General features: G+C 43.8%; 1 protein-coding gene across 1 annotated transcript in view; it reads right to left on the bottom strand.

Annotated features, from left to right (window-relative positions):
- Positions 1–234: 234 nt before the first annotated feature.
- Positions 235–17,731, bottom strand: part of SLC27A2 (solute carrier family 27 member 2) — a 32,887-nt gene continuing 15,390 nt past the window's right edge. The window contains exons 5-10 of the mRNA XM_060260008.1: positions 16,070–16,264; positions 10,702–10,792; positions 9,018–9,216; positions 7,201–7,298; positions 1,044–1,174; positions 235–427 (exon numbers count right to left, since the gene is read on the bottom strand). Coding sequence (XP_060115991.1) covers positions 251–427; positions 1,044–1,174; positions 7,201–7,298; positions 9,018–9,216; positions 10,702–10,792; positions 16,070–16,264 — 891 coding nt within the window. The 3' untranslated portion in view covers positions 235–250. The remainder of the gene's footprint in view (positions 428–1,043; positions 1,175–7,200; positions 7,299–9,017; positions 9,217–10,701; positions 10,793–16,069; positions 16,265–17,731) is intronic.

Below are 17,731 nucleotides of genomic sequence, written 5' to 3'. Positions count from 1 at the left end.
CCTGATGTAGCCAATCCTCCAAGAGCTTACAGGGCTCTTATTGCAGGGCCTACTGTAAGCTCCAGGAGAATTGGCTACATCAGGGAGGTGTGGCCTAATATGCAAAGGAGTCTCTGTTGCAAAAAAAAGCCCTGGGTGTTTCCATTTCCAGGTATAAACATTAGATAATTTTCAAATCAATTATCACTAATTTTCTAAAATTCAAAAACATTCTTGATTTTTTAAAAACAAAAATTAAGTTTTGGGCACTTTATAGTTTCCGGCTATTGTTACATATTGAGTTATAAATTTCCTCAGTGAGAGGCACATATGACTTTTCTTTGTCCTCCAGGAAATACACGGTGTCTTTAATAACCTCTGGGTTGAATCCCTCTTCAGCTAATTGCACCTTCCGGTATTTAAATGTTCCTGTAATTTCAATGACATCCTGTAATGACAAAGGAAAAAAATAAAATGTAATGCAGTAAGATGCAATGTGATATCTCCTGGGTTTGTACAGAGACATTTATCTACGGCCTTGTTTACTGGCCTGCGGTGGGGGAAAAAAATCACCTGTAGGTGAGCTTGGCACTTCTTTTGTAATCTTGTAGATTTGGGGGACAGGGGTTCCTATTTTAGGCTGCTGATAAAATTACTAAAAGTGTGGGCAGGCAAGGTACTCAAGATGCTTATAGGCTAGCAACTTTTTTAGATTTAATTTTTTATGTCTGCCATACCTTACACCATGCAATGCAGGGGCTTGTTGCCCTGAATACAGGAGAATGAGATGGAAAACAGGTAATAGAATGGTGATGCGCTACGATGGATTGCATCACTTCAGACGATACTTGGATGGAGGGCACGCAGGAGGAAAAAATTCCAGTTCCAAATTTTCCATCATATAAAATACTCCATGCAAATAAAAAACAAGCACTAGCTAGTTCTGAGGATCTCCTATCCATGTGACATTGAAGTCTCCATGAACGGACGCCTTTTTCCCAAAAGCAGATTTCCATCTCTGTCTGGTCCAGTGATGGAAGGAGGATTCTGGAAGGTGGCCCTACCTGAATCCTCACAAAATGAGGCCTTGCGTATGTTGGCAAGAAGTCTGCAACATGTCGATAGACTCGTCCTCCGTCGAACTCGCAGCCCTCCTTTAGTCGAATGGATGCCATTCCTATTCTGCCTTCGTGACCTGCAAAGAAAGAAACTGCGGTTATTATCAGTCTCATTTCTAAACTGCTTGATGCAATTATTAATAAAATGATTAAATATGGAAAAATCAAAACAAAAGGTAAGTCATAACCTGTGATATGCTTTATTTGTTGGGACACTTGTGCCCCCAAAAATCTTATGTACTTACAGGTCCACAGTGCAAAAAATCTGCCTTGTGCCCACAGTTTTTCCTACAATTAGGATTGTTGTCTTTCTTTATACAGGGTAATGTTGTGCCTTCCTTTCTTATCATGGATGCAGCCAAGTGAAATTTGGGGATGGAGCACAGCAAGGATGTGATGCCATAGCATCCATTTTCCAAAGTGTCCATTTCCTCCAGGGGAATTGTAGTCTGGAAATTGACTGCAATTCTGAGAGATCTCCAGGCCCCACCTGGACCCTGGAGGTTGGCAACTGATAACCATAGTTCAGGCCTCTGCCATGTGAAATTACAGTTCCCAGGATTCCTGAGGGATTGGTTCCTATTGGCTTATATCGCTTTTGGAGGGAAAGAGCCCTCAAAGAAGACTCCTATCCCCTGGCTGGACTGCTGCCTCCTCAGAAGTGTTTCCAGGTGGAGAGGAGGGCTCAGATGGGCCCAGCCAACTGCAAGGCCAGAGACAGACTAAACGAGGTAAGCCAAGAGGCACAAGGCTGCCAACTATTAGATGGAGAGAAGACAGACAGATAACAAATTGACAGACAGATGACAGAACTTCTTTTGGGTCCTGGTCCTCACTGGAGGCAGCGCTGCAAGAGTTCATTATGACAGGTAACAACAACGGTGTAGTTTTTCAACAGCCATTTTGTGAAGGGCCTCCCTATTCCCTCTCTCTTCAGACTCTAGGCAACTTCCACAGAGTTTACAGGGATGAGAACCTTTTTGTCACAGACAGCAAATTCTGGTCACCAGAATTATAATGGGGTGTGTGTGAGTTATGGGTTGTTGGTTTTTTTGGTGAGGAAAGAGAGGCCTGGCACTGAATACAGTTAAGAAAGGAAGATTATCTCCTCCTCAACTAACTGGGGGTAAGGAATGTCCTAAAGCTGCCAACTCCTGATGGGGAAATTCCTAGAGATTTGGAAGTCCAGCCTGGAGACGGCAGGGTCTGGGGACAGGAGAGACCCCAGCAAGGTATAATGCCAAAGAGACCTGCTCCTCCAAAGCAGCCATTTTTCCCAGGGAAATTGATCCATGTTTTCTGGAGGTTGGCTGTAATTCCAGGAGATCTCCAGGCCCCACCTGGAAAGAGCCTTCATTTTTTTCAAGGCATCTCTATTTTTCTGCTATCCCATTTCACCAGCCTTCCTGTGCTTTTCTTATTCTTTTATTTACTTTATCTCTGCCCCTGCCTGTCTCTTTATTCATTCTCATTTTCCTTTCCCCAAATAGGGTGGGCAGGTTCCCCCCGCCCCCACACCCACTGGCAAGGGACAGGGGGGTGGGGTTGCCAGTTCCAAGTTGGGAAGCCCCTGGAGATTTAGGCATGGAGCCTGGAGAAGACAGGGGCTTCAGTGATGTATAATGCCCTGGAGTCCAACTGCCAAGGCATCCGTTTTCTCTGGGGAATTGATCTCTGCAGTCTAGGGTTTGAGCTGTAATTTTGGGAGATCCCCAGATCCAACCTGGAGACTGGATCCCTAATAGGTGCAGAGTGATAAGTCTAACCTGCTGTTGGGAGTAAAGAACTGCAAGTGGGGCCAGTTGATTTCTGATTAATCTTCAAGAACAGCGTGTGGTCTTGGTCTATTACATTGTACTCCTAAATCTCTTCTGATCAAACTCAAGTGAGCTGTTGACCAGGCTACTGTCCTCCCTGCCCCACCTGAACCCATTAGGAAGATTAAGCAGACTTTATAAAGTGTACAAACAGCCAAAAGGAGGAGTCCTTCTCTGGCTCGGTGATGAGGCCAAAACTGTGTGACATGAGGGTCATATTTGTAGAGATGTGGCAACAGAGGACACCCTCAAACGCACACACTAATACGTGTGTAGTGAACCTCAAACGTCTGCTCTTAACTTCAGCACTGGCTAACAACTTTGCCGGAGGTGTTTACAATGATGTTAATAATATCTCTATTGCAAGGGATGGAAAATGATTTGCAAAGTCTATGTTCTGATGGATGTGGTGAAATAAACCAGAGCAGTCCTTGTAATTTAGTCACTTGTATTACTGTTCTGTAGACAGAATGCAGGGTTATTAATGCAAACACTGCAATACAATTTGCACCTGCATGGGGTGGGGGCTCACCTGTGCACCAAGATATTTGACACTGGATTTCCTGCTTTGTGGCTTTTAAATATCATCTCATTCACAGCCCTCTGTTACTATACAGAGTGCAGGGAGCAGGGCCGGATATAGGGGAGGGGGGCAGAGGGAGGTGCTTGCCACAGGTGCCAACGAGGGGGGAGCGGCGCCAAATTGGGTATGGAATCCATTGTATTCTATGGGACTGGAGAAACGCCATCTTAGTTAATGGTGGTACTTGGTTGGGAGGGAACATGAAACTGCTAAGGCAGGCTTTGTGGCCTAGCCTTCCCTTCATTCCCTCCTCCCTTCCGGAGTTAAACCATCACCTCTAGGGGGGAAAGCCTCCTAGAGGGGCAGGAAGTTCTTTTTTTTAATTGGAGTTAGGTGGGAAAAGGGCAGTTCTTGGCTGGCACTCAAGGAGAGAGGTTGTCAGTCTGTGGGCTCCTGACTGTGGGAGAGGCCTTCTCCTAAGGGAGAGGAGGAATGGACTCCAGGCAGTCAGACCGAGGAAGTCATTCACAAGGCAGGGCAAGTTTAAACCAGGGACGGGAGGATGAGTTTAAATCCACCTTTTGTTTGTCCTTCTGGTTGCTGTTCAGGTGCTGTGCTAAACTTTTACATGCAACTGTTTTTTTTTTTTCTCTTCTAATTAAATATTTTTACTGTTTTGAATGCTGGCAGTCAAACTTTGTACCACATAGATCTCCAACCGCTTTAGACCACGCTGCTTTATGAAGGGGGCCCCGGGGAAGGGGGAAGGCATGTAGTTGGATAAGGTGCCAATCCTCCAGGGGTTTCCCGAAGAAGTGCTGTGGTCTCTGTGATACCAAGTATAGGGTGGCAGAGGACCTTGAGGCCTGACCTCAAAGCTGGAGAGGGGGATTGGGAGTCCTGCTCCTCTCAGTCCGAACCCTGGGCTGAGCAGGTGCTGGCAGCAAGCCCAACTGGCTGGAGGAGAAATAGCTCCCTAAAAAGAAAAGGGGGGGGGGCTCGGGGAACGGGGTCTGGTAGGCAGACCGAAGCCGTTCCGTCACAGGGACCATAAGATAGAATGGCCCATAAGGGGGACCATTTTTTAATTTGCCCCCCTCAAAAAACCTATAGATCCGGTCCTGGCAGGGAGGGCTCCTTTAATAGAAAGTGGGGAAGCTAGGCAGAGTCAGTTATTTTTAAAGGAAAAAAGATTCCCAGAGCAAAAGAGGTGATGAGTAAAATGTGGGTTTAAAGATGACTGCAGTGAGTGAGGGAGGGGACACAGGGATGGTATTTATCCATAAATAGACAAGGGGAGGATATTATGCAAAGGTTAGCATATTTCTAATGTGATGCAAACTGAAGAATCCTGGAAGGGGAATGCTCATCATGACAATTCAAATACAAGGAAAGAAGCAGACTGCCTTAGCTGTTCACAGTATTTTCTTTGACACAACTGTGAAACAACTCCAGACATGCAGCCAGAGGTTATTTGGAAAAGGATGTTGAGGGTATGCAGTAGGTGCGTGGGAAGGAAGAGAAATCCCAGAGTGACAAAAACAGCATAACCCTAAATACAAATGAAATCAAATCTTATGCGCCTTGGATAGAGCATAAATGTAAGATTTAATACATGCTGAGTGCTTTTCAATTAGTGAGCAAAATACTGGATAGTAGCAGCAGCTCTCAGAATGCTGCCTGCATGTCTCCCTCTAGCAATAAGAAGGCTAGAAACATACTTTCAAAAACAGTATCTGGGGCAGGGCTTTGAATGGTTCGGAGTGGGCTGGGCTCCTCCAGAGCTCCTTATAGCCTGGAGTTCAATGGACGTACATCTCCCCATCGCCCAGTAGATACTGCAGAATATTTTGTTATGTACTGGTCTGGTTATGTACAGCTTTTGTCTCAAGCAAAGAAACACCTGCCATGGAGTATGAATGCTCAAAACATACTGCATTCTGGACAGAATCTTTGGTCTTCACATGTTAATATACTGGATTAGAGAAGCCTTTCAAAAGACTGTGTACCTATGTCTTTAAAACCTGATATTCAATATATATAATCCATTCTAAAACAAACACACAAAAGGCCTGAGACTGCTTGTGGACAAACAATGAGGGATTTCAACCACTTCCCCTCTTCCACCTGTAAGCCCAGTTTGTAATTGCTCATTTATAACTCATCCACTTAGTTTTATAAATCCCACGGAGCCTGAGCTATGTACCCTGCTCCACCCCCCCACCCCCATCTACTATGATGTAACAGCATTACGGAACTCTGGACAATCACACCATTCTCCTGCTAGTGAGGTCTTTCCCATGGCAATTAGGTGTTTACCTCTTCAAAGGAGGCACACAGGAAAACAGCTCTGTGAATATACATCATAATCATACCTTATCTTTTGATTGGCAAAAAAGAAATTGAACACAGTGATAAACAACATAGTTTGCTGTTTTCCTCATACGCTATAGAAAATTGTATTATTATAAACACTGTACATTTTTTAAAAAGCGAGGAGAGCCATTTTCAGCTTCTGCTGTCTCACTCACTCCCCATCATATTAGTCGTTTCTTCAGTAAGACTTATTTAGCTTGGCATTACGCTGCTTTGTACGTGGCTCCAGCTCCAACTCCAACCTCTAATTAGGCAATTGGTCGACTGTAGGATATGAAAGATAATCTTCACACGTAACAAAATTCCTACGGAGAAGTCACTTTATGTCACGCTTAGAGTGTTGGACCAGGGTCTGTGAAAACCCAAATTCAAATAATAGAATTATAGAGTTGGAAGGTACCCCCAGGGTCATCTAGTCCAACCCCTTGAACAATGCAGGAACTTCACAAATACCTTCCTCTAAATTCACAGGATCAGCATTGCTGTCAGATGGCCATTCAGCCTCTGTTTAAAAACCTTCAAGGAAGGAGAGCCCACCACCTCCCGGGGAAGCCTGTTCCACTGAGGAACTGCTGCGTCAGGAAGTTATTCCTAATGTTGAGCTGGAAACTCTTTTGATTTAGTTTCAACCCATTGTTTTTTTCTGAGGCAACAGAAAATATTTTTGCACCATCCTCTATATGACAGCCCTTCAGGTACTTGAAGATGGTGATCCTATCACCTCTCAGCCACCTCCTCTCCAGGCTAAACATACCCAGTTCCTTCAACCTTTCTTCAAAAGACTTGGTCTCCAGACCCCTCACCATCTTCATCACCCTCCTCTGGATCCATTCCAGCTTGTCTATATCTTTCTTAAAACGTGGTGCCCAAAACTGAACACAATACTCCAGGTGAGGTCTTACCAGAGCAGAGTAAAGTGATACCATCACTTAATGTTGTCCGGACACTATACTTCTGTTACTACAGCCCAAAATTGCATTTGTCTTTTTAGCCACCGCATCACAATGTCGACTCATGTTCAGTGTATGGTCCACTAAGATCCCTAGATCTTAAACACTTGCTATCCTTAACCCTTGCTGGGTGACCTTGAGTTAAACACATTCTCTCAGCCTAACCTACCTCACAGGGCTGTTGTGAAGATAAAATGCTGGATCAGATAAAATGCTGGCAGTCTGTTCCCAACAAAAGCCACTGGATGCTTCTGGGAAGTCCTTTAGTATGTCCAGCTCCTGGTATATTGCTTCTGAACATGGGGTCCCCAATTATCCATCATGATTAACAACTGCTGGCAAGCAGATCCTCCATGAATCTGTCTCATTTTTAATCCTACATGTCGCTCTATTTTGCTCCCATTACAAAGACTACAGTACAAAAAAGCAGATTTTACCTGGCACAGGCACGCCGTATACATTCACTTCCTCGATAAATTCCAGTAGTCCTAAAATATCAGCAACTTCTGTTGTAGCTACATTTTCTCCTTTCCACCTGGGGGGGGGGGAAGGAAAAAGTAAATATGCGCACACACACGTAAAAAAGGTAAAGGTAGTCCCCTGTGCAAGAACCAGTTGTTTCCGACTCTGGGGTGACATTGTATCATGACGTTTTCACGGCAGACTTTTTACGGGGTGATTTGCCATTGCCTTTCCCAGTCGTCTGCAAGCTGGGTGCTCGTTTTATTGACCTTGGAAGGATGGAAAGCTGAATCAACCTTGAGCCAGCTACCTGAACCCAGCTTCCGCCGGGATTGAACTTAGGTTGTGAGCAGAGAGCTCAGACTGCAGTACTGCAGCTTTACCACTCTGCACCATAGGGCTACATCACACACATGTACACACAATTTTAAAAAGCTTTGCAAACAAATAAGGTTTAGGAGCTGTCTTCCTTTACACAGATATAGCCTGGCAAATATGTTCAAAAAGTTATAAGCCTACACAAATTTCTACTAACCACTTGAGAGCCTATATTTATATCTCTAATTCCAAACTGTAATTGTAATTCCAATCTGTAATCTGTAAATATAATCTGTAATTTCAAAAGGAAAAGGAATTGACTTTCTGTAAACCTTCCCTGTTGACTGGGATCGGCCATTTCTTTTTATTTTAATTTGCTGCTCTGTGTTTGTGTTAAGTGCTGTCAAGTTGCTTCTGATTTATGGTGACCCCATGAATTAATGGCCTCTAAAATATCTTATTATTAGCAGCTTGCAAACTGAGGGCCGTGGCATTCTTTATTTAATTTGCTGCTAACATGAGGTAAATAGCTATTTATACGCCTGCTCTAATGCAAACGTGGCCTGCCTGGACTATGGCCATGTGAGCTTCAACATTGTTGTAGCTAAGCTGCTATAGAATTGATCAGTATCCCGCATAACAATACTGGGGAAACAACAATTTTAAAAAAATTGTTACAAATTTTATATTTCAGTTTGAGGTTCAGCACCTTTGTTCAGCTGTTTTAATATGCTCTGTAATTAAACTGGATGCTGTCTGCATCAAATTAGTAGCCACTGTAAAGGAACAATAAGCAACGTAACTGCAGAAGATCACAGGTGAATTCTGTGAATCCAGGGAGTCCTGGCTGCACAATCTGAGCATTGTGGAATACTGGATTGCATCCCAAATAGTTTATTGCACCAGGTACAGTAAAGGAAAGTGGAAGTTTAATCATAGTAAGACAACAGCATTGGGTACACATGCACACCCATCACTAAACCTTCTTTCTCAACATTACCGATTATAACTAAACTGATGACCTGTGGTGGATCCTGCCCGAATTCGGGTGCATGGCAAAGCAGTCACCTGATCATTTTCATCACAGGGTTGAACTCTTTTACCATGTCTGTTTATTCATAAAGAATAGCCTTCAAGGTTAATTCATGTTACCATTTCAATAGGCCAATAGGCTAATGAGCTCAGGTGTGTTCTTCACTTGACTGCAAGTCAGCCTTGCTGATCAAACATACAAGACAGAACTGTCATTTCACTTCCAACAGAGCATTCTTCAGTGGAGGAAGCTCATATATTCGGTTGTGTGTTTGCAAGAGTTAATGTGTGGCTGGCTTGATCCTCAACTTGCATTTTGTATGGTGATCACCCAGTTGCATTGCTTGAGCTCCATGCATTCACTCTGGGGGCCATGGCCTAGGAAGTACTAAGAATCAACTTTTTAAAATTTCTGATTGTATAAATAAATATGCAAACACACCGAAATGTGTCTCCAACTCTGTCATGGAAATAAATGAAATTGTCACGATCGATTATTAGAAGATCCCCACTGTTGTAGTACACATCCCCTTTCTGGAAGACATCTCTTAATTTCTTCTTCTCCGTCTGGCTTTTTGCCCCTGCATAGCCGCTAAATGGAGCAAAGCGTGTGATTTTGCATACCAAGAGTCCCACTTCACCTATGAAGAACAAAAGAATCAAACAAGGGATGGGAAGGTAATATAGGCTGCAGTCTGGACGCAGAAGAGTATTACTTCCCCCACGCATGCACCTCTGTTTATAGAAATAGTGTGAGAATGTTTGGATGTAGCAGAATTCTTCCTGCCATACTTTGTCATCTGTACACTGTTAAATGAAGGTTCAATCTTTTCCATTAACACGCTAGCTCTTAATAATGCTCGGTGTTACTAAAAGACAAGCATCAAAGCCATTCCACACAGCACACAATATCAAAGCCAGGTCTACCTCTGAGTATTCAGCAGGGAGCTGCAGAGAATCCAGGCTGGTGATAATAACAGCATTTGTCTCATTCACATAGTATTAATAACAACATTTAAGTCCTGCATTTCTGCCCAATCAGAGCCACCAAAGCAGGACTTAATGTTGCTAATCCATAATAATACTCAAGATCTTCCACTGAAGACGGCAGCTGCATTTGTAAAAGCAACAATTCCAGAGAAAAATGTGTGTGGAGGTTTACTTTGCCTGCATGTCTGGGTTGCCAACTCTGGCTTGGGAATTCCTGGAGACTTGGGGGCAGTGCCTGGGGAAGATGGGAGTTTGGGAAGGGAAGGCAGCTCATGGGGATATGAGCCTGTAGCATCTGCCTTCTGAAGCTGCCATTTCCTCCACGGGAAAGGCTCTCTGTATTCTGGAGATCAGTTGTAATTCTGGGAGAACTCATGCCCCCACCTATCATGCGTGCTATCAACCAAAGAGAGGCATTTCATTTCCCACTTTTCCATCTGTGAGAATGATTTTTTTTTAAATACAGGAACTCAGGGCTTTTTTTGTAGAAAAAGTCCAGTGTGAGTTCATTTGCATATTAGGCCACACACCCTAACATAACCATTGTTTCACACAGGGCTTTTTTTGTAGAAAAGGCCCAGCAGGAACTCATTTGCATATCAGGCCACATACCGCTGACCCCAAGCCAGCAGGAACTGCATTCCTGTTGAAAAAAAGCTCTGCAGAAACTTAAACTTGAATTTTGCCAGGATGCTTTGACAGGGCCTCAGTATGGCTCAGTTTACACATCATACAAAACCAGGGTTGAACTGAACTAGCCATGGGTAGTGCAACTGAATGCAGGCTATTCCACTAACTATGGTGAGTTAGGGTCCATTAAACAAGGATCTGTAATTGGTTTATTAACCTGAACACAGACACTCTGGTTTAATCCTTGCTAGTTTTCTGGCAACACCTACTCAGTCAACATTGAGAAGGGATTTTTCAAAGCATTAGCAAATGCAAACCAGGATTTGAATGATCGCCTGTGAGCTGAATCCTGGTTTTCATCAACTAACCAGACTTAAATTGCCACGGTTTTGCATTATGTTTGAACTGAGCATAGATCACCAAAAGCTAAACATGGCAGTTTAAGGCAACATATTTGTCTGACGAGGAGCTGTATGGACAGTTATGAAGAAATGAAGAAAATGTACCTTTGGGAACTTTGATACAATAACCATTCTCATCACGGACAGGTTCATCTTTCTCCACATCGTATTTAATCAGGTCATAGCGCATTATTTTCTAATGAAATTTATAAACAAGCATACATTACTTTTTTTACACAAACATTCAAATAGAATTTATAACAAAAGGAAAAGTTGGCAATTCCCATGTGAATGATTTAATATTAATTGCCACAGATTGCATCATATGAGAGCCAGCATGAGGTACTAGGGGTCCATCAGTGGCTATTAGCCACAGTGTGCATATATATCATTTTTTTGGCCACTGCGTGACACAGAGTGTTGGACTGGATGGGCCATTGGCCTGATCCAACATGGCTTCTCTTATGTTCTTATATCCTTATCTTGGTTTGGTAAAGTGTCATGGAAAACTCTTACCAGTGGTAAGATGAGATGTTAAAAGTTTGGTCATATGTAGGGCTTTTTTGTAGCAGGAACTCTGCATATTAGACCACAAATCCCTGATGTAGCCAATCCTCCAAGAGTTTACTGAAGGCCCTGTACTAAGAGCCCCCTAAGCTCTTGGAGCATTGGCTACATCAGGAGTGTGTGGCCTAATATGCAAAGGAGTTCCTGCTACAAAAAAAGAAAGCCCTGGTCATATGCATACATGAATCCAACTCCCCCATGGTATACAAACTTGCCAAGAGAGGGCACATTTACATGACCCATCCTTGATCTGCTCAGTGTTGCCACCCCTCCATTACCCACCTCCCTCGTACTGATTTAGGGTATTCTGCAAACAGGGTATTAATGGTATTGGTTGCAGCTATATTAGAAATAATATAATTACCTTGTCTTTTTAAAAAATTCTCACAGCTTGTGAAATGGCAGCTTGTGTATTATTTTTTTATTTACTTTATTTATATGCCTCCTTTTTCCACATTGGGGATCCCAAATCGGTATACATCATTCTCCTCTCCTCATTTTCATACTCACAACAATCCTGCAAGGTAGGTTAGGCTGAGAGTGTGTGACTAGCCCAAGGCCACCCCGTGAGCCTCCACAGCAACGTCAGGATTTGAACCTGCGTCTCCCAGATTCTAGTACCTCATGCTGGCTCTCATAGGATGCCTTAAGAACATAAGAGAAGCCATGTTGGATCAGGCCAATGGCCCATCCAGTCGAACACTCTGTGGCCAAAAATTTATGTATACACACACACACTGTGGTTAATAGCCACTGATGGACCTCTGCTCTGTATTTTTATCTAACCCCCTCTTGAAACTGGCTATGCTTGTAGCCGCCACCACCTCCTGTGGCAGTGAATTCCACATGTTAATCACTCTTTGGGTGAAGAAGTACCTCCTTTTATCCGTTCTAACCCGACTGCTCAGCAATTTCATTGAATGCCCACGAGTTCTTGTATTGTGAGAAAGGGAGAAAAGGACTTCTTTCTCTACCTTCTCCATCCCATGCATAGTCTTGTAAACCTCTATCATGTCACCCCACAGTCGACGTTTCTCCAAGTTAAAGAGCCCCAAGCGTTTTAACCTTTCTTCATAGGGAAAGTGTTCCAAACCTGTAATCATTCTAGTTGCCCTTTTCTGCACTTTTTCCAATGCTATAATATCCTTTTTGAGGTGCAGTGACCGGAATTGCACACAGTATTCCAAATGAGACCGCACCATCGATTTATACAGGGGCATTATGATACTGGCTGATTTGTTTTCAGTTCTCTTCCTAATAATATCCATCATGGTGTTGGCCTTTTTTATTGCAATCGCACACTGTCTTGACATTTTCAGTGAGTTATCTACCACGACCCCAAGATCTCTCTCTTGGTCAGTCTCTGCCCCTTCACACCCCATCAACTTGTATTTGCAGCTGGGATTCTTGGCCCCAATGTGCATTACTTTGCACTTGGCCACATTGAACCTCATCTGCCACGTTGAGCCCACTCACCCAGCCTCAACAGATCCCTTTGGAGTTCCTCACAATCCTCTCTGGTTCTTACCACCCTGAACAATTTAGTGTCTTCCGCAAACTTGGCCACTTCACTGCTTACTCTCAACTCCAAATCATTTATGAACAAGTTAGAGAGCATGGGACCCGGTACTGAGCTCTGCGGCACCCCACTGCTTACTGTCCTCCACTGCGAAGACTGCCCATTTATACTCACTCTCGGCTTCCTATTCATTAGCCAGTTTTTGATCCACAAGAGGAGCTGTCCTTTTACTCCATGACTCTCGAGCTTACTAAGGAGCCTTTGATGAGGAACTTTATCAAAACCTTTCTGGAAGTCAAGGTAAACAATATCTATCGGGTCTCCTTTGTCCACATGTTTGTTCACCCCCTCAAAGAAATGTAACAGGTTAGTGAGGCAAGATCTTTCCTTACAGAACCCATGCTGAGGCTTCCTCAATAACTCGTGTTCATCAATGTGCCTACTCATTCTGTCCTTGATAATGGTTTCTACCAACTTTCCCAGTATTGAAGTCAGACTGACTGGCCTGTAGTTACCTGGATCTCCTCTGGGACCCTTTTTAAAGATGGGGGTGACATTTGCTACCTTCCAGTCCTCAGGAACGGAGGCAGATTTCAATGAAAGATTACATATTTTTGTCAAAAGATCCACAAGTTCAACTTTGAGTTCTTTCAGAACTCTTGGATGTATGCCATCCGGACCTGGTGACTTATTAGTTTTTAATTCGTCCATCAGTTGTAGGACCTCCTCTCTTGTCGCCTCAATCTGGCTCAGGTCTTTCAACACCCCTTCCAATAGAAGTGGTTCCGGAGCAGGCAAACACTTCTCATCTTCCACAGTGAAGACGGAGGCAAAAAAATCATTTAGCTTCTCAGCCATTTCCCTATCCTCCTTCAGTAATCCTTTGACCCTTGGTCATCCAAGGGCCCCACTGCCTCCCTGGCTGGTTTCTTGTTTCTAATATATTTGAAGAAATTTTTATTGTTGGTCTTTATGTTTTTTGCAATATGCTCCTCATAGTCCCTTTTTGCCTGCCTGATCACAGTCTTGCATTTGATTTGCCATTGCCTGTGTTTCCTTGTATTAATTTCACTTGGACTAGCTTTCCACCGCTTAAAGGAGTCCTTCTTACCTTTTACAGCTTCCATTACTTTGTTTGTTAACCATGCAGGCCTTTTCTTATACCTGTTTGTACCTTTCCTAACTTGTGATATATATTTTATCTGTGCTTCTAGGATTGTAGTTTTAAATAGCCTCCAAGCTTCCCCAAGGGTTTTGACTGTATTTCCCTTTTCTTTCAGTTTCCTCTTCACATGCCTCCGCATCTCAGAGAATTTACCCCTTTCAAAGTTAAATGTAGTTGTGCTTGTCTTTTGGGGCAACTCCCTATTTATACAAATAGTGAAATCAATAACGTTATGGTCACTGCTCCCAAGCGGTGCGATCACTTTTACATCTCTCACCAGGTCTTGGGCATTACTTAGGATCAAATCCAGGATCGCCCCACCCCTGGTAGGTTCTGTGACCATCTGCTCCATAGCACAGTCATTGAGAGCATCTAGAAACTCAGTCTCTTTCTCTCGACCAGAACACATATTGACCCAATCAATCTGCGGGTAGTTAAAATCACCTATGATGACACAGTTTTTTCGTCTAGCCACCATCTTTAAGCCTTCCATCATATTATAGTCGTTCTCTGTCTTTTGATTTGGTGGGCGATAACAAACTCCCATAGTTAAATTGCCTTTTGGGCCCTCTATTTCAACCCAAAGCATTTCTATAAGGGAGTCTAATTCTCTGACATACAGAGCCACCCCACCTCCATCCCTTCCCTCCCTATCCTTCCAGTATAACTTATATCCAGGAATCACCGTGTCCCACTGATTGTCCTCATTCCACCAAGTTTCTGAAATTCCCACAATGTCTATGTTTCTCCCAACACTAAACATTCCAACTCACCAATTTTACTTTGAAGACTTCTAGCATTTGTGTACAAACATCTATAATTTCCTAGGCAAGCTAGGCCCACCACCTTCCTCCTGCTGCCTCAAGACTCTGGCAGGCAGTCCATTCTGTTTGTCACCGTCTCAGTGGACATTACCCGGTTGAAAAGTATCAGCTAACCCTTCATCTCTTTGAGATGAGTCTTCCCAAACCAGAGACATTTCATCTCCTGTCGGCTTTTCCCCAAGATTTAGTTTAAAAACTGCTCTGCCACCTTTTTGATTTTAAGCGCCAGCAGCCTGGTTCCATCTGGGGACAAGTGGAGACCGTCTTTTTTGTACAGCTCCCGCTTGTTCCAGAAAGCATCCCAGTGCCTAACAAACTTAAACCCTTCCTCCTTGCATCATCGTCTCATCCACACATTGAGACTTCTAATTTGTGCCTGTCTCTCCAGCCCTGCACGTGTAACAGGTAGCACTTCCTAGAAGGCTACCTCAGAGGTCCTGGCCTTAAATCTCCCACCTAGCAGCCTAAATTTTTCCTCCAGGACCTCACGACTGCATTTCCCCACATCGTTGGTGCCAACATGCACCACGACCACCGGCTCCTCCCCAGCACTGTCTATCAGCCTATCTACTACACGCGTAATGTCCGCTACCTTTGCACCAGGCAGGCAAGTCACCATACGGTCATTACGCGGTTTTGCCACCCAGCTGTCTACTTGCCTAAGGATCAAATCACCAACTACCAAGACCCTCCCTCTCTCCCCGCCCAGGGATGGTTCCTTGGCGCGAAAGGATTCCTGTTCACCAACCGAAGAAGAGGTCCCTTCTGAGGGCACATTCCCCTTATCTTCAGCCCTGTTCCCTCTTGACCCTCACGCTCCCTGGCAGCAACGGGGCTGCCACGTTCAGATTGGGGCTCAACTAACATGTCCCTGAGAGTCTTCCATGAGTGCCTAACTGACTGTCTCTGCTTCTCCAGGTCAGTCACCTCAGCCTCAAGGGTACGAACCCGTTCCCTGAGGACCAGGAGCTCCTTGCATCGAGCACACACCCAAGACTTCTGTCCTGAGGGCAGATAGTCGTACATGTGACACTCAGTGCAAAACACTGGAAAGCCCCCACCCCCCTGCTGGCATTCTACCTTCATGATAGCTTTTTAAAAATATGCAGTCTCTTTTTAAACCCTGCTTATGTGGCTCCCCGCCTTGTGCTATGCATGTGCTATGATGCATCCTGTCTCTTCCCATTCAGAGAGTTAACTTCTGGAAAACTGAAGTACAGGGCCTGAAAGCTGAAGACATTTAGTGCAAGAGTGTCCATATCAACAATATTTTAAAAAAGTTCTACTTGGAATCTTTCTGAGAATTACAAAATAGGATAAGTAATTTACCAGGAAAAGTCAGGGTTCTCTCTCTAGTAGATAGGAATAAATGGAGCATATGTAATCATTTGTCCTCACCTTATGGAAGTAATTTAATCTTCCTACAGCTCCTGTTTTCCCAGTATAATTCACAAATCCAACATTTCCTTCTGTTGCAGCATAGAATTCAAAGATGCGGATGTTCCCAAACCTTCTAATAAATTCCCTCCAAACATCTGCCCTCAAGCCATTACCTATGGCGATCCTTACTCTATGATCACGGTCATTGTCCTTCTGCAAACGAAGGAACATAAAGTGGTGATTACAGAAGGACATAAGTATTTTTAGGCAGCAAGTGGTCTCATCAGAGAAATATCTTTTAGCGTTTCACACATGCAAAAACAATCAATCCTGACCAACTTCTTTGAATCCCCCACAATTAACTCAACTTCACATTTTCGATGCTGTAGGAAAAGACATTAAAACAATGCAACAGCTTCTACAGGTATCTGAGTGCATGCAAGCTTCTGAGTCACACAGAACTCGTCATCAGGGAGAAAAGACAGAGGTCAAGACTGATTGTGTGTTGTGTTAAGTGCTGTCAAGTTGCTTCTGACTTATGGTGATCCTATGAGTTAACGTTCTCCAAAAAGCCCTGTAATAGCCTCGCTTAGGCCTTGCAAACCTTTATAGAGTCAATCCATCTCGTACTGGGTCTTCTTCTTTTCCTGCTGCCCAACACTTCTTCTCATAGTTACAGAAATTTTATCTACTCCAGATGGCCAGACAGTCAGTTCTATATTTCTCTAACAATCTGTCACTAATAAGATCACACCGAACATAGACAGAGAATCCCACACTTCATAAAGCTACCCCACCATCCAGGTGTTTAATTGCAATATTAAGCAAGAAATTTTTTTCCCTGAGCATGAAAATAAAGCGATGTGGAAAAACTTTCCTTTGCATGCTCTTCCCCCTTCCCATATTACAGAGGGCCAGTGCAGGCTGAACACAGACCTCAGAGATCAAAGTGTAGGGATGGAGCATCCTGTCCCTGAAATGGAAGCTATTTAAAAATGCTCTGACTCTCTTGGCACAACAAATGCTCATTTGGTTTCTTTGTACTTTCCACCAAAAAGTTGGTCAAAGAAGGACAAGGTGCTTGAACCAATTAGTAAGAGCTTCCTGCTGGTCTGGACCAAGGCTCCATCTTGTCAAGTATCCTCTTTCCCACAATGGGCAAAAAACTTCTAGAAGACGTAGAAGCAGGACAAGAAAGCAAAAGCCTTCTTCCACTACTGCCCTACTCAGCAACTGAGGTACACAACCTCTGAACACAGAGATTTCATTTAGCAATACTGATCAAAAGCCACTGGCATATCAGACTCAGTTTCATGTCTTGGTGGGAGAGTCCTGTGCCCCCCTTTCACCCCTGCCCCCCACTGTGCTCCCCAATTGCACCTCCCTGCCCTCTTGCTCAGGGCTAAGGAGAGCCATCATGGGCCCCCAGACAAAGATTCCATCTGAGTTCTCCCCCCATATGACCCTGATCCAAACCAAATATAACAAAATGAACTAGTAACTTGGCTGGCTGTTAGTATGACTCTATAATAACAAAAAAATTGGCCTGTCTGTCCATGTTTATTTGTTTGTTTACTTTATTTTCTACCTTTCTCCTCGATGGGGACCCAAAGCGGCTTACATCATTCTCCTCTCCTCCATTTTATCCTTACAACAACCTGTGAGGTAGGTTAGGCTGAG

Source organism: Heteronotia binoei, chromosome 19, assembly GCF_032191835.1.
Source record: "Heteronotia binoei isolate CCM8104 ecotype False Entrance Well chromosome 19, APGP_CSIRO_Hbin_v1, whole genome shotgun sequence".
NCBI classification, from domain to species: Eukaryota; Metazoa; Chordata; class Lepidosauria; order Squamata; family Gekkonidae; genus Heteronotia; species Heteronotia binoei.
The sequence above is the reverse complement of the archived record's forward strand: the minus strand, read 5'-3'. Positions and strand labels throughout refer to the sequence as shown.